At 52.6% G+C, this 27646-nt stretch overlaps 1 protein-coding gene across 2 annotated transcripts in view; it reads left to right on the forward strand.

Moving 5' to 3' along the window:
• Window positions 1–2063: 2063 nt before the first annotated feature.
• The window catches only part of RAPGEF3 (Rap guanine nucleotide exchange factor (GEF) 3), a 34697-nt gene continuing 9114 nt past the window's right edge, over window positions 2064–27646 (forward strand). The window contains exons 1-16 of one of the 2 annotated variants that reach the window (XM_011936276.1): window positions 2064–2244; window positions 15001–15213; window positions 21246–21299; window positions 21386–21492; window positions 21695–21816; window positions 22000–22168; window positions 22788–22872; window positions 23222–23282; window positions 23395–23471; window positions 23668–23814; window positions 24274–24386; window positions 24663–24751; window positions 25053–25131; window positions 25342–25492; window positions 25578–25660; window positions 26305–26344. In XM_011936276.1, coding sequence (XP_011791666.1) covers window positions 2206–2244; window positions 15001–15213; window positions 21246–21299; window positions 21386–21492; window positions 21695–21816; window positions 22000–22168; window positions 22788–22872; window positions 23222–23282; window positions 23395–23471; window positions 23668–23814; window positions 24274–24386; window positions 24663–24751; window positions 25053–25131; window positions 25342–25492; window positions 25578–25660; window positions 26305–26344 — 1629 coding nt within the window. In that variant the 5' untranslated portion in view covers window positions 2064–2205. Of the gene's footprint in view, window positions 2245–13971; window positions 14529–15000; window positions 15214–21245; window positions 21300–21385; window positions 21493–21694; window positions 21817–21999; window positions 22169–22787; window positions 22873–23221; window positions 23283–23394; window positions 23472–23667; window positions 23815–24273; window positions 24387–24662; window positions 24752–25052; window positions 25132–25341; window positions 25493–25577; window positions 25661–26304; window positions 26345–27646 lie in introns of those variants that run through there. The other variant, XM_011936275.1, reaches the window with a different exon arrangement.

Below are 27646 nucleotides of genomic sequence, written 5' to 3' on the forward strand. Positions count from 1 at the left end.
CCCGGAACCGCAGATGCCACCGCCGCTTTGCGAAGCCCCGGTGTCGTTCGGGGGATTCCTGCTAAAAAGGCGGATTCCTGGGCCCATCCCCAGACCCGCCGTGTCAGGATAGTTGGGCCTTGGAAGGGACCGGAAATATGCCTTTATACGAGCCAGCGGCGGGGATTAAAAATCTTTACCTCTGAATAAGAGGCGTATTTTCGTTTAAAATTAAAATTAAAATTTCTTGTTAAAAATTAATATGTAAAATTTACGAAATATTAGAGTACGCTGTGAATAGAATTCCTTCTGCCCGTCCCTCTGTCAACCAGGTTCCCTCCCACCGTATCGCAGAAGATTCCTCCACACACTAAAGTCTGAGAACCCCTGCGACCAACACCTTTTGACTGCACACACTCTATCCTCACGTACAGCTCCCCACAAATCCCTACTTTTTTTTTTTTTTTTTTAAAACAGAGTCTCACTCTGTTGCCCAAGCTGGAGTACAGTGGCGCCATCACAGCTCTGCATCCTTCAACACCTGGATTCAAGCAATGCTCTCACTTCAGCCTTCCAAGCAGCCAGGACTACAGGTGTGTGTCACCACACCTGGTAATACTTTTTGTTATTTATTTTTTCTAGAGATAGGGTCTCGTTATGTTGCCGAGGCTGGTCCCCAACTCCTGGCCTCAAGCTATCTTCCCACCGCGGCCTCCTAAAGCGCTGGAATTACAGGCTTGAGCCACTGCATCTGATCTCACCTTTCCTTTTATCAGCGCAAGCCTCATCCTCCTAAACGCCTCACCCTGACCCTCGGGATCATACTATATTGGAAGGAAGAGACAGATCTGTAGCAGCCAGGAGCTGGAGAGAAAATCCCAGCACAATAACAAGGGCTTTGACAGAGCACTTAGGATCCACATGGGGAGGGCCATCATACACCTGCACAAAACAAAACATAACCAACACCCCTTGCTTTCTTCTTCTTATTATTATTTTTGCTGCTGTAACAAATTATCACAAATTTACTGACTTAAAATAACATAAACTTATTATTTTACGGTTCTGTAGGTCAGGAGTCCAAATAATGGTTTCACTGGGCTAAAATGAAAGGGACATCAGGGCTGCCTTGCTTCTGGAGGCTCTAGGGGAAAATCAGTTTCCTTGCCTTTTCCAGGTTCTTTTTTTTTTGATACAGAGTATTGCTCTGTCACCCAGGCTAGAGTGCAGTGGTGCGATCTCAGCTCACTGCAATCTCCGCCTCCTGGGTTCAGGTGATTCTCCTGCTTTAGCCTCCTGAGAAGTTGGGATTGCAGGCTTCCACCATCACACCCAGCTAATTTTTGTATTTTTAGTAAAGATGGGGTTTCACCATGTTGGCCAGACTGCTCTCGAACTCCTGACCTCAGATGATCCGCCCACCTCAGCCTCCCAAAGTGCTGGGATTACAGGTGTGAGCCCACCATGCCTGGCTGCCTTTTCCAGCTTCTAGAGTGAGGCTACCCACATGCCTTAACTCCCTCTTCCTCCTTCTTTTCTCTTCTAAGGACCCCTGTGATTAAGGGGATTAGTCCAGGATAATCTCACCATCACAAGTTCCTTAACTTCATCACATCAGCAAAATAAATCCCTTTGCCGTGCAAGGTGACATGTCCACGGGTTCTGGGATGAGGATGTGGACATCTTTGAGGGCCATTATCCCACCCACCACATCCCCTCTGGACCATAAACTTCATGAGCAGGGACAGTACCAGTTTTGTTCACATCAACACCTAAAAGTGTGTCTGGCATATAATGACCCCTTAATAAATGTTTGTTGAATAGGTGAGTGTGAGTGAATGAAGGTAAGAATAAAATAAGAACAAAAGCAATTATACACAAGGAATCTAGACAGGGTGTGCTTAATTGGCAAACAAGGGATGTAAACCAGTGTTAAGCACATTTGCCTCACTCTAGAATAATCTGGGAGCTTATTTAAAAATAAATAAATAAACCCAGCTCCACCCCTGCCTATTAAATTTTGAATCTTGGAGTGTGTATTTTAATAAGAAGTGATGTCAAGGCTGTGAGCTCAGCGCCAGCCCTCCTTTAGGAGCCGCTGGTGGAGAGTAAGTGCTCGTCCTGTGGAGGAGGAAGCAAGCCCCGTGGTCCGGAGTGCATTGCCATGGATGGCTTCAGAGCTGGCCAGGATGGACGGTACTCCAGGCAGTCGGAACCACATGTGTGATGGCCCAGAGGGAAGAAATAACGCCACTTTGGGAAACTGTAAGTCATTTGTGGCTGGATTGTCAAGTTTGAAGGTGGAGTAGCGGGTTTGGAAATTAGAAAGGTTCTGAATATAAAGGACCTTGCATGCTCTGTTAAGAAGGCTGTCTCTCTCCCCTTGGGGCTGGGGAAGAAAACTTACAATTTTGTGTTTTAAAACTATGGCCAGAGTAATAGAGTGACGGTGAGCTGCCTGTGAAACACTAGAAGCAGAGAGATGAGTTGGACAAGTTTCACCCCACAGTGCTTTAATTACCATGTCTTTAAAATGGAGACTGCAGTAATACCTACTTCAAAGTGTTATGATGAGGAGTGCTTGGAAGAGTGCCTAGAACATGGTAGATACTCAATAAATGTCAGGAAGTAGAATTAGTAGCAGCAGAAGGCTGCCATGGCAAGAGATGATGAGGGGTTTCAGAGTCGGTTCAGGCAGAAGCAGTGAGAATGGAAGAGAAGAAACTGCTTCAAGAGCTATTTCAGCTATCTGAACCTAAAGGTCAGGGGAGAATTCATTAGCTGAGCAGACAGAAGGAGGAGAGCAAAAATATTATGAGTGGACGTATTAGGAGCATGGGAGAGCAGTGAGCAAGCTTGCTGTGCTGGAAAGTGAGGTTGTGTAAGAAAAGAAAGAGAAATAATTATGTATAAGTAGTACTAGACCAGGTTGTACAAGGCTAAGGCCAGGCTTAAACGTTTTTTAAATTGTGGAGGCAATGAAGAGCTATTGCAGAGCATTAGACTCAGGTGGGGTCAGAGGCCCAGCTTCACCATTTGCTGTGACCCTGGGCAAGTGCCCCTAACTCACAGATGTCCAATCCAATCAACTTTCTGCCTGGAAGAAAATATTCCGTATCTGCACCCTCCACAATGGTGGCCACTAATCACATGTGGCTATTGGATACTTGATATGTGACTAGTGTGATTGAAGAACTGAATTTTTAATTGTATTTAAATTAATTTAAATTTAACATATTTAATTTAAATCAATTTAATTTAATTTAATTAATTTAAGTAGCTGCACATGACTAGTGGCTACCGTGTTAGCACAGCGAGAACCTCTCAGGACTCCTGTCGCTCCATCTGTACACAGGGAATGATGATGATACATCACGGGCTTGTTACAAAGATCGAGATATATTGAGATACTACATTCCAAGTGCTCCACACAGTAATTCAACAAATTATTGCTGCTGCTGTTGAAATTGTTATTGTTATTATTGAACAGGGATTGCATGACATAGGCCAAGTCTTAGGAAGATTAATTAGACTATAATATCCAGTTAGATTTGATGTGGGAAAATTGTAGAGGATAAAGCATTCACAAGGTTATTTCAGTGATAAGGTGTGAGAGAATTAAGATCTTATCCAGTGGAAGACCTTGAGAAAGGGAAAGAATGGAATGATTGTTGAGCCGCAAAGCACATGGGTGTGCACCACTCATACACATCCTCTCAAATCAGCTTCCTTCCTAGGTATTCTCAGAAAGCACACTCCCATCCCAGCCCAGGACAGACACTACTGTGATCCCTACAAGATGCACAGCCATTCTCCCTGCCTGCGCCAGAAACTGCTAGCGCTCCACAACACACACCAACATTTGTGTATCTCTTTCTGGGCACAGGACCTCCCAAATTTGAACTACACTTCCCAGCTTCCTTGCAGTCAAACGGATGCCATGGGATCAAGTTCTGAACAATGGAATGAAGGCAGAAGCAATGTGTGCCATTTCTAGGCTGGACTCATTTGAAAATCTCTCATACAGCCTGCATTCCCTCTTCCCATTCTGTGACGATTTTAGAGGCCATATGTAGCAATACCACATAATGGAAAGAACCTAGCCTTGAATGAATGGATGGAGCAGAGCTACCCCTGTCCCCTAGGTCCTCACTGGACTACAGAACATGAGTGAGAAGTGTCAGTGGCTTTGTTATAGCTCAGTTGTTTGTTATAGCTAACCTTATTATCCTAATACATCATCCCTCATTCCACTGAAGGTCATCTAAACAGGTCCTATGTAGATTACCCGTCTAAACCATCAATCCCTCTGAAGTCTCTTTTGAACTGGGTCCCACCAATACTAAGACAGATTTCTAACTCCCCATCTGTAGACATCCTGCCTGCTGACATTCCTTTCTCGCTCCTCCCAAAAACACACATTCCAGACATATCTTCTCCCACAATGCTAGGTCAAGGATATACCTACTGAGCTATCTTCCAGATGATTGAGTTTCTTGGACATGCCAGGGCTTCCTCCTCTCTTCTTAATCCCAATGCAGAGAGACCTCTGATGTCCCTGGGGCATGTCCTTGTTTAATGTGGCTCAGACCCAAACCTGGGTGTTATCTCTGAGTCTTCTCTTTCCTTTGCTCCTACATCAAATTCATTACAAAATACAGTTGGATTTGCCCTGTCCTCTTTCTCCATTCCCTCTGCCACCCTAATCCAGCCACCATCATCACCACCTGCCTACCTGCAGCAGCCTCCTAATTGGTCCTCCTCTGTTCATTCTTCCCCCTCTGATCCTCTCTCCACTCAGCAGCTGGACCAATATTTTAAAAATAATAACCATGGCCAGGTGCAGTGGCTCACGGCTGTAATCCCAGCACTTCGGGAGGCTGAGGTGGGTGGATCAACTTGAGGTCAGGAGTTTGAGGTCAGCCTGGTCAACATGGCAAAACCCATCTCTACTAAAAATACAAAAATTAACCAGGTGTGGTGGCACGTGCCTGTAATACCAGCTACTTGGGAGGCTGAAGCAGGAGAATCACTTGAACCTGGAAGGCGGAGATTGCAGTGAGCCAAGATCACACCACTGAACTCCAGCCTGGGCAGCAGAGTGAGACTCCATCTCAATAAATAAATAAATAAATAAATAAATAAATAAATAAATAAATAAAACAACCAGAACATGGTACTCCCCTGCTTCAATCACTCTAATAGCTTCCACAGCTCTTAGAGTAAATTGATCGGGGTCTTGCTGGCTCCAACCAGCCTTACTCACCCTTGCTCATTTTACTTCAGACACACCGGCCTTCTTTCTGTTTCTCAAACGTGCCACACTTGTTCCTGTCCCAGGTTTTTTGTGCTTTGTGCCCGGAAAGCTCTTCTCTGAGTGTTTGTAAGACTGATCTCTCATTCAAGTCTCAGCTCAAATGTTACCTCCTCAGAGGATTCCTCGCTCTGTTTTATTTCCTCCACAGCACTCACCACGACAAAAAATTGTATTTATACTTTTCACCCCTACTCCTGCTGTCCCTACTGGAATATAATCTCCAGGAAGGCAGGGTAACTGACTTGTCCTGACTCACTGGGGACTTTTCCAGTTTTACCACAAAAAGTTCCACGTCCCAAAAGACCCCTCAACATAGGGTCAACTATGATAGTTATTCACTTTACGCCTGCCTTGATCACTTCTGTATTCCCCGTCGCTAGTATAACGCCAGGCGCCTAGGTAGGAACTCAATAAATATTCATTCAATACATATGAAAAGGGCTGAATGTCCTAAAGAATTCTTTGATCCTGGCTCTAGGGGGCAGCCTTCCCCAACCTTGTGCCTGAACAGACAGCTTTGCAGGTTGGGCTGGTAGCTTGTGTACATATGTAGTTGAGTTCCACAGGATTCTCCCTAGACCTTATGTGGTCCCCTTGCCGCCCCCCCACCCCACCCCCCAGCCCTTGTGGAGTTCACAGCTGAGGACCCTGGCTGTGGCAACCCAAGGCTGTGCCTGACACAGAGGTAGATTCCTTTCCTCTCCCCATTTTACCCCACCCAGGCCCCCATCCTGCAGCTTCGCCTTCCTCCTGAGGTCAGGCTTGTAGACCACAGAGCAGAAAGGGCTGTCCTAGACAGCAGCAGCAGGTGCCTGGCTGCAAGGAGGAGCTGGCCCCATCACCATGCATTCTAGGAGGTTGCAGGGAGGACTCAAATCTAAGGGTCACCTTGGACCCAGAATGCTGCTCCCCAGGGCTAGGGCTGCCTTCTGCCCCTTCAGAAGGGGTTCTCCTCATTTCTCAGGGCTAGAGTGAAACTGCACAGAGTCTGGTTTCTCTCTGAGACCCCATTTCCTCTGCCTGCCCACTGACAGCCTAGAGGTCTATGCGGAGGGCAGGATGGCAAGTGAGAAGATGTTGAGTGGAAACAGCAGGTCTTTGAACTCAGGAGCTAAGAAAGCATCAGAGGCAGGTGGCCTGGGGGGTCAGGGGGAGGGAAGGGGGATCACAGGTGCAGCTGCCTGGGGAGAGCAGCATGAAAGAGCTGGGGCCCAGGCTTGCCTCCCTATCCTGTGTTCTCTCGCAATCTCCATCTCTTGACCTGAACCCCCAGTCACAGGTACCTGATCTGATTCTCTTTCCCCTTTTACTGAGGGAGCTGTTGCTGGATGGGGAGGGTGGGGTGGATAAAGCCTGCAGTTCACTTCCACAGGGACTTGGGCCTGGGGGCAGATGGGGCTGACTGACTTCCTTGACTCCTTGGAAGCTGCCAGGGGCTGGAGAACGGCAGGTTGCAGCACTGTGAGGAGTGAGAGAATAATAAGGCTTGAGGGCAGGAGGGGAGAGAATTAGCTCTTCCCTGAGGAAAAAGCCTGGCAGAGGGGTTCATCAGTATTTGCCCCTTAGATTTGAGTTTGAGAATTGGTTTTACTTAATGAGAAAGTCACTATGGAGCTTTCATCAGGGCATGTGGGTCCCCCTCTAGTCCAGCTGCATGGGCATTGGGTGAAGTAAAAGACTAGAAATAAGGCTCTCACCTGTGCTTAGTCCAGAGAAGGGGCCCCAAAAATGGCACCCTAGAGAGACTTGAGTGGCCACATCTCATGATACTTCTTGGAAGAGGAAGCGTTGGACAAGAGATGGAATAGGACAGTGGGAGGAATGACAATTGGTCAAGGACTGGGTGGACAGGCCCCAGGAAGGAAAGACAAATCTTGGGATGCTAAGAGGGAGGTGAGAAAGAACCATGGCAGGAGGGGGAGAAACTTGTTTACTATTAATGCAAGAAACCTCTCCTGAGGGCCTTCTATGTACAAGGCACTGACCACACAAGGCATGCATTTTTGAGCACAGCAGAGTGGCTCTCACCCTCTGGCAACTAACATTCTCCTGGAGGAGGCAGCATGCAATACTTATGCAATGCTTTGATTTCAGTGTGGTGAGAGCCAGGCATGTGGCAGAGAAATGATGCCCTCCAGGGGGAAGCCTGACACAGGCCAGGCCCTGAGGTGGGTGCAGAGCCAGACTCAAGGGCGGTGACAGGTCAGAGGCTGCCACTTTGCCTGGTCCCCAGGGCCTAGCAGGCACCCTCAGCTGAGGTCCCAGGAGGCTGGGCTTGGGGAGAACTGAAGCAGTTGGGGAGATTAAGTCAGGATTCGGTCCGGCCCTGCAGTGTGGTTAGATGGAGCTCACGGACCAGGCTCCCCACTTCCACCAGAGGCAAAGCAGGCAAAAGAGGCTAGAGCAGGAGGGGCTGAGGCTGAGGGATGGGAAGGCAGAGCAGTGGGGCTGCCTCTCTATCCCCCGCTAGGCCTGAGGGGGACCTGTGCCCTCTCTCAGGCAGAACTGCAGACTTTCCCTTACTTCTGTTTCCTTCTCTGGACCCCACTTTTCTGTTCCTCTCTCTGGATCCCACTTTTCTGTTTCTCTCTCCAGACCCTCATCTTTGTATCCTCCCCTAATTTCTTTCTTTCTTTCTTTTTCTTTTTTCTTTTTTCTGAGACAGAGTCTCACTCTGTTGCCCAGACTGGAGTACAGTGGTGCGATCTTGACTCACTGCAACCTCCGCCTCCCGGGTTCAAGTGATTCTCCCGCCTTAGCCTCCTGAGTAGCTTTGACTACAGGCACACACCACTGTGCCCAGCTAATTGTTGTGTTTTTAGTAGAAACAGGGTTTCACCATGTTGGCCAGGATGGTCTCAACCTTGTGATCTGCCTGCCTCGGCCTCCCAAAGTGCTGGGATTACCAGCGTGAGCCACCACACCTGGTCTCATTTCTTACCAAGTTCTCTCTGAAGGGAGGAAATGGGCAGTGGATCTCATGCCAGGAAAACTTTGGCCTATTTGGTTTCCTCTCTGACCCCAGCACTTCCAGAGTGGCATTTAGGGGTGGGATGGCTCTGCTCTGATGCTGGGAAGGGGACCTTGGCCCTAGCCTGCTTTCCTTGTTACCCACATCCTCCCCCCACCCCCAGCCAGTGCTCTGGATCCAGCCTGACTGACCAGGCCTGAGAGACAGAACTGGGCATCTCCTGAGCAGGGGCCAGGGCCCTGCTAGGACCCCTCTTTCAGGCTCCTGCAGTCGCCCCTACCAAGACTCTGAAACAAAGGGACAAAGTGGGCACAGGGTTTGAGTCCTGAACAGAGGCCGTGAGCCCAGGATGAGTTGGAAGATGGGAGCACTTAAGACAAAGGTTTTGGGAAGGCTGGGAAAGTTGCAAAGAGGGGAGTGGTAGGAGGCAGTGGATAGTGTGGGTGTTCAGCCTCAGAACAGAGTACGGGGGTGAGGAGAAAAGTGACTCTTAGGGAAAGTGGCCACAACTGGAATGGGGCAGCCATTGCAGAACACTGGTCACTCAAGGTCAGATGCAGTGTCTCGTAGGACCCAAACAAGACACACACACATACACACACACACACTCTCTCTCTCTCTCTCCTTCTTTCTCTTTCTCTCACTCCTTGAGAAGCATAAGTTGGGGGGAGAAAGCAGTTACTCATTTCTGTACATTCCTACAACAGTAAACTTGCCGGGAGTCAGGCTGCTTCCCTCCCTTCTAGGGGCATCTCCAGCCCTGCCCGTCTTCACCTGCTCTTCTGGCTTCTGCCACCTTGTCCCTCCCCTCCAGCCCAGCATCACTATCACGGGTCTGTTCGACGACTATTTCCTCATCTCTGCCATGCATGGCTAGCTTGAGCACCAGCCAGAGGAATGTGCCTCTAGGAGAGTGTGGGGTTCCTGCTTTCGCCTCTGCAATTTCCGGCAGCTCCCAGCCCTGACTGTGAGCCCCAGCTTGCCCACATTGGCCTCCTAGAGGCAGGAGCCCATCCCTCCTCTCCCTCCTATTACTGTCATAAGTGGCTCATGAGTGACTGGTGACCTGTTAGTCCTAGGAAGGTTTGGCTTGGCGCCCATCAAGGCTCCAGCTCCCTGCCCCTGCCGCTGACCCCAGGAATGGGCAGGGGAGGAGATGGAGGAACTGAACTGGAACAGCCCTTGGGGGATGGAGTCTGGGCAAGAGTCAGAGGGCCTTAAACCCCCAGGAGGTAGAGTCCAGAGGAGGATACCTGGATCTCTGCTCAATCTCTTCCCACTGTGGACCAACCATAGGCAAGGTCGGCTCCTAGGGGTGTTGTGGGAGGCTCAGCCACAGGCCAAGGTCCTGGCACAGCCCTTATATCCCCTACGGCTTTATCTCCCAGTTGCCCTCCAAGCTGGTCAGTTCCCGCAGTCCCATGGGAGGCCTATTAGTGAAATTTTCCTCCAGCCTCCCTCTCTCCATCCCACCAATCACCCTCAAATGTCACAGCTGAGCCTTATGAACAAAGTTGAGAGCACAGGATAGAGGAGAAATGAGTAGGAGACAAGAAGGCAGCAAGGAGGGAGAGAGATGGCATGAAAGGCTTTGAAATTGAACTGGGAAACTAGCTCCTCTCCCTTCCATCCTGCTGAGGCTACAGGCCCATAGCAGGCACCAGCTGACTGCTCACTGTTCCTGTTCATTTCAGTTCCACCCATAATCATTAAGCGTCAACTTCACGCCAGACACTGTGCTGAGGAGGGAGAGCCAATCAGATTAGTGTGTTAGGGAGACAAAAGATAATTCCAATAGGATCTGGGGCCCTGAAGATTTGGGACAGTGTCTGCTGCTCAGTTTGAGCTCTCCAGTTTACAGCAAAGTTCCCGGCACTTAGAGTAAATGTTGTTGAATGAATTCAAGATTCCTTGAAGATTCTTGTGGCATTGCATAGTAAGGACTGAGGAAGGCAAGGTTGAGAGTAGTGATCGGGGCAGGAGGTAGCAGTGTACAATGGTGTTTAGGAATATGGACTCTGCAGTTAGACTGCCGGAGTCTGGCTGTATTACTTATTAACTGTGTGACCTTGGGAAAGTTACTTCGTCTCCCTGTGACTCAGTTTCCTCACTCACAAATAAGAATTATTCTGAGGATAAAAAGATGTATATAAAGTGACTAACAGTATTCTGCACATAGTAAATACTGGAAGAGACCATTATTGGGCTAGAACAGTTGCAGTGGGGATGAGGCATAACAGAGAGATGCAAGAGATGCTTCATTGGTTGAATCAACCTGACTTGGTGGCTGCCTGGATGTGGGAGAAGGAGGAATGTAGGGTATCAGGCAGTGGTGGAGTTTGGGAACAGGGAGCTGAGAGAGGCAGAGCAGGAGGAGAGGCCTCCTGGGGCAGGAAGGGAATATGAGGTTCCTGTGAAGATCCAGGAAACTATGGGCTCACCTTGTGTAGAGCTCAGCAAAGAGGCCGAAGTGGGGAAAATCAAGCCCAGAGTCAAAGGCTGGTCTGAGAAGCCCCCTTCAACCTCCCACCCTTCTCAGCTATCCATGGGAGCCTCTGCCACCTGCTTGAAGGGAATGGGGGAGGCTTCAAGGACGTCCATGCTCTGGCAGGAGCTCATTGTCTGAGTAGAGTGTATTAAGGGGTCCTACTGTTCAGTGTCCATCATCTGTACCAAGATGTGGGCAAATGGCTGTGGATATGAGTTTTTCCCCCTTTATAGGAGCTGTCAGTATGTTTCAGAGGCAGGACTGCAGAGTGGCAAAGCACACAGGGTAGAAACCACCTAGGCAGACTCACTCACGGCTCTACCACTTCCTAGTGCGGGACCCTGGGCAAGTCATTTAACCTCTTTGTGTCTCAGATCCCTCATCTGTAAAATGGGATAACAATAATAACAACCTCATCTCATAGGGTGGTTGTGACAATTCAATCAGTGAATATATATAAAGTATCAAGAACAGGGCCTGGTGCATGTTGACTATTGTTATTCTTATTTATCTGTCTTAACACACCTGCCAGGCATTTAATGACAGTCAGTGGAGGGTGGAGGCGGTACCAGGACATGGCATGATTGTCCCCAAGATGATTCACCATCTTGCTTGGATGCGTTTCTCAGACACATTCCCAGTCCTCTGCCCCTTCTAGGCCTTCGCCATGATCAAATATCTGCTGAGCAGTAATTCTACTAGCCAATCCCCATCCAGGGATTCTGAGAAGGCAAAAACCTGCCCCGTCATCTGCTTTGATGGCAGGCTGGGGGCCTTGCCTGTTAGAGATAGGACAAGCTAGAAATGGGACACATAAAAGATCCACTCACTATGATCTCCCCAGGCTAGGAGCCAATAGATAATTGCCCCAGGCCCTCTTCTCAGTCTACCTAGAGAGAGGGGATGAAAAAGAGATGGAAAAAAGAAAAGCAAGAGTAGTGTTGAAGGGGAACATAGATGGGGAGTGGGTTTGGGACACTTTCATTTTCACTGATTTGAAAGACTTTCTTCCGATCCTTGGCTCCCTGAGGTTCTCCCACACCTCAACACAAACATATTCGATTTTCCCTTTTTTTTTTCTTTTTTTTTTTGAGATGGAGTCTCGCTCTGTCGCCCAGGCTGGAGTGCAGTGGCGTGATCTCGGCTCACTGCAACCTTTGCCTCCTGGGTTCAAGCAATTCTCCCACCTCAGCCTCCTGAGTAGCTGGGATTACAGGCGCGCACCACCACGCCTGGCTAATTTTTGTATTTTTAGTAGAGACAGGGTTTCACCATGTTGGTCAGGCTGGTCTTGAACTCCTGACCTTGTGATCCAACCCCCCCGTCAGCCTCCCAAGGTGTTGGGATCACAGGCGTGAGCCACCGTGCCCGGCCTCAATTTCCCTTTTTTGAGTAGACTCTCCTAGGCAGTCTAGTCTACGTTAGAAGAGAAAATAGAATACATACAGAGTATACACAGTACACCATGGGGAGTACGTGGAGACACGCAACCTGGATTCATGCCCGAGCTCCATCATTTGCTAGCTGTGTGACTTTGGCAATTTACTTAATATCCCTGAGCCTCAGTTTCCCCATCTGTAACGTGAGGATAACAGCAGTACCTACTTCACAGGATCGTGGCAGGAATTAAACACACGGAAAGCACTTGAAAGAGTGCCCGCACATGATTAGCTTTTGTGGCTCTACTGAAATGTCTACAGGTATACAAGTGTCCTGCCTCACTCCCCAGCATCTTTTCCAGCTGCTCAGAGTAAGGGCAGCAAGAATAGGAAGTAGGGAACCCCTTTGTGACCCTACTGCCAGTCTCAGGAAGCCTTCTTGCAAGGGCAGTGCACTGGCCCCAACAACCCAAAACTCATGACTCCATCCCCCTAACTCTTCCCCATGCATACCTGTGACTCCCAACTTGTCATCCTTTCCTACCAGTTTCCAAGTTGCTCTTTCTTCTTCCAAATTACCAGAACTTGGTTGAATGAATTTGGGTCTGAGGTCAGATTCATTCTCAGGCTTCCCTCCTTCCCCGGAGAGGCATTTAAAACTCTACCAGCGTTTCTTAATGTGTGGACACAGCGGATGACCTGGGGTGTTTGTTCAAAATACAGATTTTCCATTTCATGCCAGTAGGATTGAATATGAATTGCTGGGGACAGAGCCTGCATTTTAGTAAGCTTCTGGGAAACATTTTTTATACACATATACATTAAAAATGAGATTGTAATCACAATTAAAATTCCTATCCCCACTTTCCAGAAAATAATCATTGGTGGAGGATGGGGGTTTGGCATCCCAAAATTGGGCGTATAGGCTTTTTAGAGCTACTTCTTCCCAGTCCTCCCCCAGCTTCAAGAAAATAATCATGGTGGAGGATGATTGGAGAACATCCCAAAGTTGGGGGTATAGGCTTTTTAGAGATACTTCTTCCCAGTCTGGGCTGGCTCAACAGCAAAGGGAAAAGGGAAGAGAAGAGGCAAAAAAAAGCCTAAAAAGCTGGGGGCGGGGCGTTCGCCTCCTTCCAAACCCTCATGATTGTCCTGAGCAACTACCGGGCGCCGCGCGAGTCGCTGTCTCCGGCCACTGTCTCTCCACCCTCTCAGGAGTGGGGCGAAGAGGCCCGCGCTGGGTCACTTGCACAGTGGTGGAAACTGAGGCCCAGGGAGGCGTGGGGCCTAGGTAGCAAGCCTGCTTAGCAGGGCGCTGGAATTCCTGGTCTCTGCCTCAACCTACCCGGCCACCAGGGTGCGCGCGGTAGGGGGCGTGGTCCTCGAACACCTTCTGCTCCCCTGGAAGCTCTGCCACAACCCCAATCTCCTCTCAGGGCCGCGACTCTGGTCCTTTCCGTCCTGGAGAGCGGTCCTTCCTCTCCAGCCTCAGTTTCCTCATCTGCTCCCGGTGTGTGTGTACTGGGGCAGGGGGCAGTGGGGCGTGGGTCTGGGAACGGAACTGCGGGAGGCAAAGCGGCGGGATTCCCCGCGGGAAAGCCGCCTAGTCCCTCCCCCGGGCGGCTGGAGACCCTGAACTGAAACAGAAGGCAGACGCCCCCCGGCCGGGAAGCGGCCCCAGCCCGGATTTCCCTCCCGGGTGGGGCCGCAATGACTCACCCCCTCCCCCCTTTCCCCGGTTTCCTTGTTTGCATTTCTCCTCCTGGCCACGTGGCGGCCAGTGCAGCCACTCACCGCCCGATCCCCGACACCCCGGCCGTTGCGGCCTTCTGCACACACCTCGGGGCGGCTCCTGCCCCCTGGGGATGCTCTGGGCTCAGGCGGATGTCCACTCTACGTACCCCCGGGTGCGGACTACAAAGCCTGCGGGTGCCCGCCCCCTTCCCCTACGTTCTCCTCTACCGTAAGGCAGGGCGCCTCCTCCCCGCCCCCTCCGCCAGTCAAGGGGAGGGGAAAGGGGCGGGCAGAGCAGGGGGTGTGACAGCTCCCGCCCGGACCGGAGCCAGCGCAGCCTTGCTTCAGCGCCCGGTGCCAGCTGGCTTCTTCGTCTGGGACGAAGGGGGAGGCTCGGGGCTCCTTGTCGCCGGTGGCTGGGTGGCGTCCCCCCACCAAGCCCCCACCTCTCTACTCACCCAAGAGGAGCCTCTCCACCGAGCCCTGCATCCTGCTGCCCTGGCAGCCGGTCCAGCTAGGCACTGGCCCCGTTCGCTGTACCTGGACTTACCCACCGACTCCCTCCCGATTCCCTTATCAAAGCTGATGGGGGTCGCTGGGGACCGCCCAGCCTTTTGTTAGAGCCTGCACGGCTGTGCGAGCTTGAAAAGAAACATGAAGGTGGGTAAGGTGGGGTCAGGGTTGAGGAGGAGCAGGAGAGGGCGGGAGAGGAAGCTGACACGCTGGGGAGTTTGGGTGGGAGAGAGAGGGTTGGTCAGGGCTGAGGAGGAGGGGAGAAGAGTTTGAGCCGAAGCTGCATTTCTGGGAGACCCAGTGAATCTATAGCCTCATACTGGGAGGTGGTGGAGATCCCTGCAGGGGCATGGGCAGTGAGATGGGACAGAATTCCAAAGAGGACTAAAAAGGGCCTGATCTTTTCCAAGAGCCAGCTGGAGACCCCTAAGTGCGCCAGACCGGCAGGCCCCAGTAAAGGTCTTCCTGTTCCTCCCCCCAGCTCCTGGCAGGGCTGCAGCACCTCCGCCTGACCAGTCCAGAGGACTCTAAGGAAGTAGTTCTGCCTGGGGCAGTTGAACTGTGGTCCAGCTGCCCCAGTCGCGTCCCATGGCTGTCCACTTTCCTCCCCGTGTCACAGGTGGGCTGGCCAGGTGAGAGCTGCTGGCAGGTGGGCCTGGCTGTGGAGGATAGCCCAGCTCTGGGAGCACCGCGGGTGGGAGCCCTCCCTGACGTGGTGCCGGAGGGGACACTACTCAACATGGTGTTGAGGAAGATGCACCGGCCCCGAAGCTGCTCCTACCAGCTGCTGCTGGAGCACCAGCGTCCGAGCTGCATCCAGGGGCTGCGCTGGGTGAGTCCCTTTCACCTGCCCAGGTGCCAGGGTCAGTACCAGGGCTAGAGGGGGGCCTGGATCGTGGCTCGGCATGCTGCTGGTGGTCCAGGTTGCTCTGGGGGTCTAGAGTGGTACAGCTGCCCTAGACAGTGGGTCAGGAAGCTTGTCTGCAGTATGCGTGGGTGGCTCACACAGCTGCAAAGTGTGTGTCTGTGTGTGTGTTCTGCCCAAATGTCTCTGGGCATAGGGGGAAGGGGAACGGGATTTGTTATCTGTCACCTCTGTGAGCCAGGCATTGAGTTAGGTGCTTGTGTGTTCTCTCCAGGTGGAGGTGGGAGGTATAGGGGCCAGGTCAAGGGGTTGGAGTGAGGTAAGCTTGGTTACGGTTCTTAGGTATGTCACTGTGGCAGCATTCTCCTTTAGTGAGTTACTGAACTGTGCTAATTCTGTGTTTTGGGCTTGGGGTGAGGTAGTCATGTGGATGCTGCTTGGTACCTGCCTTTGGGGTCTCAGGGAAGGATTCTGAGACATTTGGAGAATCTGAGATGACCAAAGTGCCCTTTGCTAGTGAGAAACATTTCTAGACCTGAAAGAATGAAGGAGAGAGCAGGAAGGGGAAAGAATGGTGGGATTTGGGAGGCAAGATAATGGCTGTACTAACCAAATCAGCAGAGACTAAATAGAGTATCTTAGCTTGAGATTCAGTTATGTCTTTACTGCATGTGTCCACCCGGGTTTCGCTATGTTGCCCAGGCTGGTCTTGAACTCCCAGGCCCAAGCAATCCACCTGCCTTGGCATCCCAAAGTGCTAGTATTACAGGTGTGACCCACCGCGCTTGGCCAGGAGAGTTCATTTCTTTTTTCTTTTTCTTTTCTGTTCTTTTCTTCTTCTTTTTTTTTTTTTTTACTGGGAGTCTTCCTCTGTCACCAGGCTGGAGTGCAGTGACGCCATCTCGGTTCACTGCAACCTCCGCCTCCCAGGTTCAAGCGATTTTCCTGCCTCAGCCTCCTGAGTAGCTGGGGCTACAGCTGTGCACCACCATGCCCAGCTAATTTTTGTATTTTTAGTACAGATGGGGTTTCATCATATTGGCCAGGATAGTCTCGATCTCTTGGCCTTGTGATCTGCCTGCCTCAGCCTCCCATAGTGCTGGGATTACAGGCATGAGCCATTGCACCTAGCCGAGAGTTCATTTCTTATTGGCAAGTCCTTTCGAGTAGAATAACCACTACCCTCTCCCTCCTTCCCCCTACCTTGCCCAACTGCCATTTACGCTGAGGCTGAGTTGAAAAAACTGAGACCCACCAAGATGAGGGGCTCCTCTTTGCAATCAGAATTGAGAGGAGAGTCCAGGTGTCAGTACTGGTAGAGCTGTTCTCTAGTAGGGTCTTCCTTATCATGAACCTGGGTCCTCCCCTGCTACCCCTCCAGCTCTCTTCTCCGGGTCATTGGCTGTACCTATTGCCTGGAGCCAGTGGGCTGGAACCCTCCCTCCCTCCTTCCCTCTTAGGCTATAATTATTTGTGCATTTCCTGTCCCCTTCCCAGCTTGTAGAGGCAAGGTAGGGGGCAGGGAGAAGGTCAGGTGCCAGGACAATGAGGTCACTGGAGGATCCCCTGGGACCTGAAGTCTGGGAGGGAGTGGAGGAGGCCACCAGGCTGTTTCCTGACTCCCCACAGCCCCCAGAAATGAAGGGCTGGTGTGCATGGGGAGGCTGGAGAGGTGGGGGTGAAGGTTGCTGGAGTGTAAATGGGGTCAAAGGCACAGAAACAAGGCCCTTCCTTGACAGGCGGGCGTTGGTGACTAGAGGGAACTTAGATTTTTAGTGTTTAGAGGCAGGCGGCCACTCCCTCTTCTGATGACCATCTTTGGGGACTAGGGTGGGGAGGTTTCATTCCATCATTCCTATGGTTGAGAGGCTCTGGGTACCTGTGAAGCTGTACTTCTTACCTCTTGATGATGCCTTTAGCCCAGGGAAGGCTTCCTTGAGGGAATGAATGAGTGCCAGCTGTGAGCACGCACACCCACAGTAAAGGGGTGGAGCCCGAGTCCCAGGAAGACAGCACTGCCAGTTATCGATGCCAGACCTCCCTCTTCGAAAGCCAAGGGGAAAACCCATTAACCTCCCAGAGAAGAAGTCTGAAGACAGCTCTTTCTGTTCCTACCTAGACTAGGACAAGAGAAAATGCAAGCGGGTTACAGTAGGAGAGCTTGCAGTTAGATACAGACTAAGATAAGACTTAACAGCTATGGCAAAGGTGACAGTGGAATGGAATGGAAGAACATCTTTGGAAAACATGAGGGGGGAGGTGAGACCTTGTCTGATGTCTGGGGGCAGGGGCAAGATCAGTGACCTCTGGTGGGTTCTATTAGCTCAGGGAAGTCTGAGATGATTCTTTGTGCGACTGTTTTTGGGGAAGTGGCCCTATTTCGTAACTCAGAGAACACACTTTCATCCAATCTGTCCAAATAATAGCAGCAGCTAATAGTTATACAGTACTTATGTGCCAGACATTATTGTAAGAGGTTTACCTTTATCATATCAAATAATTCTCACAACAGCCCTGTGAGATAGGTATTAATGTCATCATCTCCATTTTACAGATGTGAAAACGAAGTCACAGAGAGGTTAAGTGACAGGTTCAGAGGTACACAGCTGCTAAGCGGCAAAGCTGGGCTTTGGTCCTAGGCAATCTGGCTGTAGAGTCCAACTCATAACCACGTAACCACCATGCTGCACTTCTCTCTTGCTACAAATAGTGACACTGACACCTTAAGGCATCACCTCACCCCATGCACCCTTCCTTCCCCTGTCCCACCACAAGCAGCTTTAGCCTAACACATTAGCTATGGCCCAAGGGAACTGGTCTGACAGGTCCCCAGGCTGTCTGGCTCTGTGTCTGTCTCTCCAGCCCTGCTCTGACATTCAGTGACAGGGAGTGAGGGTGGGGCAGGCCACAGTGCTGGTGCCAGGGGAGTTAGCGCCTCCTCTTCCACCCTGAAACCTTCCTGTTCAGGAAGGAGAGGAGGGAGTGGGTGAGGACCTTCACCTTGACCCATATCAGCTGCTTCTTCCCAACTGAGAACCCTGAAACTGACATGGTATAGCTTTTTTTTTTTTTTTTTTTTTTTTTTTTTTTTTTTTGCACTATGTCCTGGTAATAGGGCCCATCATGAAATAATAACATCTGATCAAGTCAACTAACATTTACTAAGTGGTTACTATGATCCAGGCACCATTCCAAGTACTTTATATTATTAACTTTTTGATCCTCATAACCCTTTGTCACAGGTACTATTCTTATCATCAGCCCCAGTTTACAGACTGAAACTGAAGCATTGAGAACTTCAGTAATCAGCACGAGCTCACATAACCAGATGGTAATGCAAAAGCTGGGATTTGAACCCAAGCATCTGGCTGTGGAGCCCGTATACTTGACCACTGCCCTTGAATAGCAGCCCTCTCTCCATGCCATCCTAGAAGGTTGCCATGCACACAGACATCCTGGGGGCACGGAAAGGGTAGAGTAACAAACCTATCTACCTTTGTCTAACCCAGTGGTTTCCAAACTTACTTGCCCACGGAACTTGCCTGAAGGCAGAATACCTCTACTGTCTGTGTCCATAGCACAAAGCTGAGGAAACATGGGGATAGGCATCGTGGGAGACGGACGGCAGGGCGTAACGCTAAGAGCATGGCCTTTGGAATTAGACAGACACAGGTATGAATCCTGGTGCCCTTACTGACCAACAGTTAGGGCAGGTTGTAGAACCTTGGAGCTTTCTTTTCTCTAGCTGTGAAATAGGAAACAAATACGTACCTCTGGGGTCAGCACCAGTAGCAGAGTTACTCAGTAGAATCTTACCTTTCTAAATAGTTGTGTGATCTCTCTGGGCTTTTGCTTTCCTTGTCAAAATGAGAGGGATTCCTTAAGGTCCCTTCCTCGGTGCTCATGGGCTAGGGCCTGTTCTCTGACCTGCATGCTCATCCCCTGGGGAAGGACAGGAAATGACCAGCCTGGCCATGTGACCCAGCACCTCCCCTCCTAATGTGCCCTCTTCCAGGTCAGAATAATACCAGGAAGGGGGCTGGTGCTGGAGCCTGGGTTGTGGGCTCCAATGGGAGTTGGGGCAGGGACTGGGGCCACCTGGGCATTTTGACATGAACAACAACAAGTCATTAGCACTCAGGCACTGTTTGTTCCTACACAGGGGGCTGGCTGGGTAGCATTCCTGCCCTTCCTCCCTTCCCTGGCTCCTCCTCCTCCTCATTTCCTGTCCTTAAGTCTCCAGGGCTGTATGTCTGGCACTGAGCTCGGCCCCATGACCCGGGCAGGGATACCCTTGGGACACCTAGTGACTTCTGCCCAGCCCTGGGCCAGGCGCCTGCGCATGCCAGACCTCAGGCCTCTGCCTGGGCACGCAGTGCCAAGATGCCTGTGCTCAGGTCCCTGCCAGCACCAGGCCTGGTTGTACTGCAACTCCCCAGCAGGTCCTTTTCAGGGACCCGAGGGCAGATGGGAAGCTAGGAGAGAGGTGGCTGGTGAGGCGAGAGGAAAGGGATAGGTGGGGTGGGTGTGGGGAGACTGAGAATGGGAGCACTTCTGGGTGGGAACTTGAACTTCTCCACAGCTGTCTGGCTGTCCCAAGTGTGTGCGACTGAGTTACACAAGGTACCTCACCTCCAGGCTTTTATTTCCTCGTAAGTTACAGAGGTGAGACAATGCCTGCTCTGCCTATTTTACATCTGATCCTATTTTACATGAGATCCAATGAAATCAAGGGGGTGGTTGTGCTTTGTAAACTGTAATTTTACATCTGATCCTATTTTACATGAGATCCAATGAAATCAAGGGGGTGGTTGTGCTTTGTAAACTGTAAAGTGCTTTGTAAACTGTACAGTGAGCTCTTTGAGACGGCTCATAGACTGTAGAGTATCCTGTCCAGAGATGCCCATAAACCCCAGTTCTCAGGTGGCAGGAAAAGAAGGGTCGTGAGGGGCTTTCTTGGCCATTATTCCAGGGTATACAGGCCCGGGAGTTCCAAATGGCTTGTTACCAAGGGCAGGGAATGCTTACTAAGCAGTGTTTCCGTGACAAAGTGCGTCTTCCTGAGCCAGTCCTGTGTGCCACCAAGGACTTATTCACTCTTGCAGGGCATGGGCTAGCAACGTCTCAGAGAAGAAAGACACTTTCCAGCAAGCAGCCCCACCCTAATGCCTCACAGATGAGTACTAGCTAACATGTGCATACAGCTCTATGCCAGGCAATGCTTTAAACATTCGACGTGTAGCAGCTCATTTAATTCTCCCAAAGCCTCATGAGTTGGTATCGTTAGTGCTTTATAGATTTTATAGTTAAGGAATCTCAGGTTGGGAGGGAGAGGTGAAATCACTTGTTTCAGGTCACATCTTCAATCAGTGGGGGAGCAGATCTGAATCCAGGAGCCTGGCTCCAGGGTTTGTGTTTTTAACTACCAGGCTGATCTGAGGCCCAGAGATGGCAAGAGACCTGCTCATGGGTCTGTGGAAGGGCACAGAAGCTGGCTGGGGATCAGGCCTGTGACCCCAGCCCAGGAGCGGTCATTCCTAGGCTTCCTGAGCTGCTCACATCCTGGCTTCCGTCTCACGGGCCTTCTTATCTCATGTCCTCATGCTTCTTTCAGCCCCTTCACTTCTTTCCCCCAACAGCAGCAGTTCACCTGGGGGTGTGGGCGCCCCTGGGCCCTGAGGAAGCAGAATGGGTGCCTTGGGGCCCTCATCTGTAGGGAGGCAGTCCTTGGGTTGGGTCTGGTGATCAGGATGGCAGGGTGGGAAGAGGCGATGCCCAAGGCACAGGGTGCTGAGTGAATATTTGTTTATTTGCTGAATAAATGGCCACATGGATGCATTTGGGGTTGGGGCCTAGGCAAGAGTGGAAGTGATGGGGCCACATGGATGCATTTGGGGTTGGGGCCTAGGCAAGAGTGGAAGTGATGGGGGAGGGGAGGTGTCCAAGCGCTGGGCTTGAAGGCCTCACACTGATGTGCACACTTTCCCTGCTGCCTCCAGACACCACTCACCAACAGCGAGGAGTCCCTGGATTTCAGCGAGAGCCTGGAGCAGGTAGAAGCCTGGGTGGGGTGGAGCTGGGACAGGCAGCACCATGAGAGGTTCAGAGCCTGAACCGCTGTGCCCTTCCTCCCTCCAAGGCCTCCACAGAGCGGGTGCTCAGGGCTGGGAGGCAGCTGCATCGGCAACTGCTGGCCACCTGCCCAAACCTCATCCGAGACCGGAAGTACCACCTTAGGCTCTATCGGTGAGTGGAGGCCCTGCTGCGTCCCTGCCCAGCCTCCTTGCTTTCTCTCCGTTCCACTCTATTTCAGGCACCTGGGCCTCACCCTGCTTCTAGCAGAGGGACGAACCAGGCTTGGGCCTTAGAGGGTGCCTTTCTAATGCAGAGTTCCTCCCTCTCCCTGCCACCCTCCTTCCACTGGCCTGTCCCCTTCTACCTTCCATAGGCAGTGCTGCTCCGGCCGGGAGCTGGTGGATGGGATCTTGGCCCTGGGACTTGGGGTCCATTCCCGGAGCCAAGTTGTGGGAATCTGCCAGGTGCTGCTGGATGAAGGTGCCCTCTGCCATGGTGAGCCCGAGCCCAGGATGGGTGCCCTGGGCTGGGCTGGGCAGTGATGGGGACAGGACAGGGCAGTCCTGGGAAGCAGGCATTCCTTGGGGAGTGTGCTGAGGGGTGGCATTGCTGTGGGATTTCATACCCACACGGCCTCAATTTCCTCTCCTCCCCAACACCTGGGCCTCTGCCCCCCAGTGAAACACGACTGGGCCTTCCAGGACCGAGATGCCCAATTCTACCGGTTCCCCGGGCCCGAGCCCGAGCCCGTGGGAGCTCATGAGATGGAGGAGGAGTTGGCTGAAGCTGTGGCCCTGCTCTCCCAGCGGGGGCCTGATGCCCTGCTCACTGTGGCACTTCGAAAGCCGTGAGTCAGAATCCCTGCACCCCGTGACCCCAGACCCCACACAGCACTCAGATTCCATGGTTTCTCACACTGATCTCTGGGGAAATCTCTCACCTGTTGTGGAGGGAAGGGAACCTGGCTGGCCCAGAAGCCCCTGGCCCTGACTGCCATGGACTCACTGTGTGACCTGGATCCCTCCACACTCCCAAACCGACCCCAAGTCAGTTTCTTCCTCTGTAAATGAGGGTGTTGGGCCAGGGGGATCTCTGAGGACCCTTCTCACTCAGAGGTACAGTTGTGGCTGAAAGCAAGGGAGTTTTGGAAACTGCAGTCCGGTGGGTCCAGGTTCAAATTCCAGCTGGACCGGCTACTGGCTGGGTGACCTTGAGCCTCCCCATGCTAGTTCCTGTTCTGTCAAGTGAGGATACTTGAACTGCTCCTTAGGCTTGTTGTGAAACAATGCATGCAAAATGCTCATCACAGGCGCTGCCACATGTGCGCACTCAGTGAAGGTTAAACCGCTGCTGATAACCATCACTGCTGAGGCACCGTCTGGGCTTCGGCTGGGTGGGTGGAGTGGCTCCCTGCGCCTGGCGGGCCCACAATTCACGGAGTGCTCCCATCCCTCCTGTCCCTGCAGCCCAGGTCAGCGCACGGATGAAGAGCTGGACCTCATCTTTGAGGAGCTGCTGCACATCAAGGCTGTAGCCCACCTCTCCAACTCAGTCAGTCCCGCCCCTCCCAGCCCTGCCCTCTCCCAGGCATCTCCTCTTCCTGTGACTTCCCTGAAACTCAACTGCTGGGCCAGAGGGTGTTTCTCCACTTCCATCTATGGCTGGAAATTTTCAGTCTGATTTCTTGCCCCCAGCGCTACTCTGTCTGAAAACCCTTCTGCCTCTCTCAGCCCATTTTCTCCACTTGCTTTGTCTCCTGCCAAATCCTGGGAAGGCTTGACCTGGCCACATCTCTGTCCCTCAGCACTTGTGTCTTTGGACCTAACCACATCCCTAGCAAAAGCCTGGCTGCTCTGCACATGAACTTGTCACCGCTGACTCTCCTATCTCCACCACACAGGTGAAGCGAGAATTAGCAGCCGTTCTGCTCTTTGAACCACACAGCAAGGCAGGGACCGTGTGTAAGTCCAGCAGGGCACAAGAAGCCAGGCACAGGGCCTGGACATGGGCAGAAGGATGTGTGAAGGAGTGGTAGGTGCCAGGAGGGCCTGGTCTGAGGTATGCCTCTGTCAGTGTTCAGCCAGGGGGACAAGGGCACTTCGTGGTACATTATCTGGAAGGGATCTGTCAATGTGGTGACCCATGGCAAGGTGAGCCCTCCTTCCTCCCCGCCCCAGTGCCCTGGGTCCTAACTGCTCCCTTGTCCGTTCCTCATGGGTAGTGCCTTTGTTAGTCTACTGCTGCTGACCCTCTGTGTCTCCTGTCTGGGTTGTTTTCCTGCTGTGGGTCTGTCCTGGCAAGGGCTGGGGGTAGCAGGGGTGGGCTGAGACTGAGGCCTGGCTGCAGGGGCTGGTGACCACCCTGCATGAGGGAGATGACTTTGGACAGCTGGCTCTGGTGAATGATGCACCCCGGGCAGCCACCATCATCCTGCGAGAAGACAACTGTCATTTCCTGCGTGTGGACAAGCAGGACTTCAACCGTATCATCAAGGTGCTGCTGCTGGGGTCGGGGAGGGCAGGGGCCGTTTGTCCAGAGAAGTGATGTGGGGCGAGGAGTAGGGACCAGAGCAGAGGGCCTGTAAGAAGCAGGGCAGGTAAGGGATGCTGGGCTATGACGGCTGGCAGTGGGGACCATGGCCCTGGGTATGTGTGAGAAGGTGAAGCCTGTAGGGCACAGCAGGGGTTCAGCGAGACCAGTGACCTCGGGCTCAGTGTGGGAGACCAGGGGAAGCACGGATGTGCACGGGGCAGGGGACTAGGCTGTGGGGCAGGAAGGACGCATGGAAGGAAGGGAAGGCTGAGGAGGTGGAGCCAAAGTCAGAGGTGGGAGAAGGGCTGTGGGTCCCTGTGGGACCCTCATGGGGCTCAGGCGCTGGAACGAAGGAGCTAGATGAGAGAGTCTACAGCTGGAACATCATGTGTTGAGCATGGGGTGTGGCCTTTTCTCCAGGATGTGGAGGCAAAGACCATGCGGCTGGAAGAACATGGCAAAGTGGTGCTGGTGTTGGAGAGAGCCTCTCAGGGCGCCGGCCCATCCCGACCCCCAACCCTAGGCAGGAACCGGTAACATACCTGCCATGCTCCCTCTCCACACTGTCTCTCCTTTCATTTCCCAGTCTTTGCTCCCTTCCCCTGCGTCATATCCCTGCCCTCTGACCACCTGTGGATGGGGAGGTATTGAGGGACCAGGATGCACCCACTGAGTCAGTCTCCTCCCTGCCCTAAGGCGGGACAGGGCTGGCTAATTGAGAAAAACGATATAATTGGTTATTGATGTCTGCTCAGGTGTGGGAGTGGGGAGTGGTGGCACCAGTGCCATAGATTGGCTGTTTCTGCTAGGTATACAGTGATGTCTGGCACCCCAGAGAAGATCCTAGAGCTCCTGTTGGAGGCCATGGGACCAGATTCCAGTGCTCATGACCCAACAGGTAAGGGCAAGAGACACCCTGCCTGCTTTCTGACTCATTGGGTGGTCCATGCAGCCTGGGAGAGAGCCAGGTACCCTGCATCTGACCTCACCGAATGCTGGATGGGTCTGTACAGTGGTTGGCAATAAGTCCTCTTACCTGTGCTCTTGGCTTAGTGGGGAGCACTATCACAGGGGCTGGACACTGCTGGTACCTTGCAGGTGGTGGGATGTGGGGAAGGGTCCTTCCGTCTGTCCATACACCTGTGCTCAGCAGACTTGGCCTCTGAAGCCTCCTCCCATCCCCCTACCCTGTCCTACAGAGACATTCCTCAGCGACTTCCTCCTGACCCACAGGGTCTTCATGCCCAGCGCCCAACTCTGTGCCGCCCTTCTGCACCAATATCCTTCCAGCCCCCACGGGGATGGTGTGCGTAGGGGATAGGATGGTGCATAGGGTTGAGAGAATCTTACCAGCGTGGCTGTGCTGAGTCCTCTAAATGCCAGCCTGCTGCCAGGCCCAGCTTGCCTGGGGCCTGGGCATCCTGCCCGTCCTTTGCCTCAGGTGGGTGGCCCTGGTTGGATATTGTGGTTCCCTTGACTGGTGCCCACCTTCCATGCGGAGCCTGCGGGTGGCAGTGAGCAGGAGCGCAGCACCTACATCTGCAACAAGAGGCAGCAGATCCTGCGGCTGGTCAGCCAGTGGGTGGCCCTGTATGGCTCCATGCTCCACACTGACCCTGTGGCTACCAGCTTCCTCCAGGTACCTGGGAGTGAGGTACAGCAGGGCTGGGCTGCCCGGAGTGGATGCAGCTACAGCCATCTCAGTGCATCTTGGCTCTTCTTAGAAACTCTCAGACCTGGTGGGCAGGGATGCCCGACTCAGCAACCTGCTGAGGGAGCAGTGGCCAGAGAGGCGGCGACACCACAGGTGATGCTTTGATTCCGTTAATTTGTCATTTCCATAACTGGCAGTGCCACGGGGACCAAGAGCATATGCTCTGGAGTCAAGCACTTGTCTTCAGATCCAGGCTGAACCACTTACTTCAATTCCTTGTTCTTATCAGTCCCCTTGCTGTTCACCCTCACGCCACATGTCCATCCATTCTCATGCATCATGCACTCATTCATTTATTCATTCTCATATCCTGAGTGTACCTGCTGTTCTCACTTCCTCCATTGGGCATGCATTTATTACCAAATACCCTCAGTGCCAGTTTCTGCCAGCCCCGCCCAGTACATTTCCTAGACTTTACCTTCACCCTTGCAGGTGTTCCCACGGGAGCAGCTGAGATTCAGGGGGGTGGGGAGCTCATCTGAAACAGCACTTGATCTGAAACCCTGGGTCTCCATCTGCCTTTAACTTTTTCCTTCCCCTCCTGGCCTTGGAAAATCACAAAGTCCAGGGGCCTGGTTTCAAGACCGTGTTTGCCCCTCTTTATGTGATACTTACCTGGTCGTGCTTACCTCTGAACCGCTGGTGAGGGCCGGGGGGATTCCAGAGCCCCAAGGGCCTCCCTGTTGCCGGCCCAGGAATAGCCGGGCTTGCTCACCTCCCTTCTCTCTTGTCTGCAGGTTGGAGAATGGCTGTGGGAATGCATCTCCTCAGATGAAGGTGTCTGCCTGGCCCCAGCTTCTTTCCTCTGCTCCTCCTGGACTGCAGGCCCCTCCTTCACCCCCTGACCCTGAGGGGCTCTGTGTGCGTGGGAAGCTCTCCTCCCACAAACACACCCTTGAGTCTGTGACAGGTGTTCACAGGGCCCTGGCTGCATGTGGTGCCCTGGGCCAGGCCGTGCCCGGAGGCGCAGAGGCCTAAGGTGGTCTCCCTCCTCCCCCACTCCCTGACTCCATGGGCCTTTTATTCCTTTTGGGAGGTAATTCATGCCCACAGGTAGAGCCTGGGAGATGAGGAATGGTGGCTGGAGTTGGCCTCTGAGGCCCACAGGGCTCCTGGTGGCCAGTGCTATGGGAGCTCAGAGGAAGGCGAGGCCCCTCCCTGGAAAGTCAGAGGTGGCCCCAGGCCATTCTCAGCTGGGGCTTAAAGGGAAGCAAAGAGGGGACGAGAAGATGTGACTGCAGCCAGGATTTGGTTGAGGAATGGTGAGAGAAAGAACTGGAAAGGTAGACTGGGTTGGTGGTGGCGAGAGCTGCACTGGGAATAAAATCCAAGGGCCTCACCGGCCAGCAGGCTCCTCGTGCTCCCACCCTACTGTGCGTCCCAGCCTCTGCCTGCTGGAGGCTCTCACTGGCTTCTTCTCCTCCGAAGGCTAAGCCTGTTATCCCCTCAGGACCTTTGTACTTATCCCTTAGCCCGGAAGCGTCTTCCTCTGGCTCTGCCTGACAGGATCCTTCTTGTTCTCATCTCAGCCAAATGCTGGGTTCCCAGACAGGCCCCCTCCCATCTCCCTATCTGGAACACCCTCCCCTTTCTCCCCACCACACTCTGCCATGGTGTCCTCTGTGATTTTTTTCAAAGCACTCTCGCCAGGTGGAGTTGTTTTCTTTGCCTACTTGCTTTCTGTCCTTTGGTGTCTCTCCCATCCCACTGGAGGATTGACTTCCCTCCTGCGGGCCCCCACCTCCGCTTCTCCTTGCTCACATGCTGCCTGGCTCTTGGCTGACACTCAGAAACTGATGTGGGCTCGCCCTCGCGGGCTGGGCACTGTGCTAGGTGCTGATGCTGCACTTCGGCCCTGGCCTGTGGGGCTGCAGTCAGGCGAGGGACAGAGCAGTTAAACAACCCGTGATGTGCAGTGACACGGGACATTTTCCGTGAATCTGCACTGGAGTCGGCTCCTCCGACTGGAGTCGGCTCCTGAAAATGGGAGGGGAAGAGCCGACTCCAGTGCAAATTCAGGGAAAGTGGCCCATGTAAGCGACTACTGGAGCTGAGAGCTGCAGGGGGCGAGGGTGGAGG

This window comes from Colobus angolensis, unplaced genomic scaffold (genome assembly GCF_000951035.1).
Source record: "Colobus angolensis palliatus isolate OR3802 unplaced genomic scaffold, Cang.pa_1.0 Scaffold151, whole genome shotgun sequence".
In the NCBI taxonomy this organism is placed as follows: domain Eukaryota; kingdom Metazoa; phylum Chordata; class Mammalia; order Primates; family Cercopithecidae; genus Colobus; species Colobus angolensis.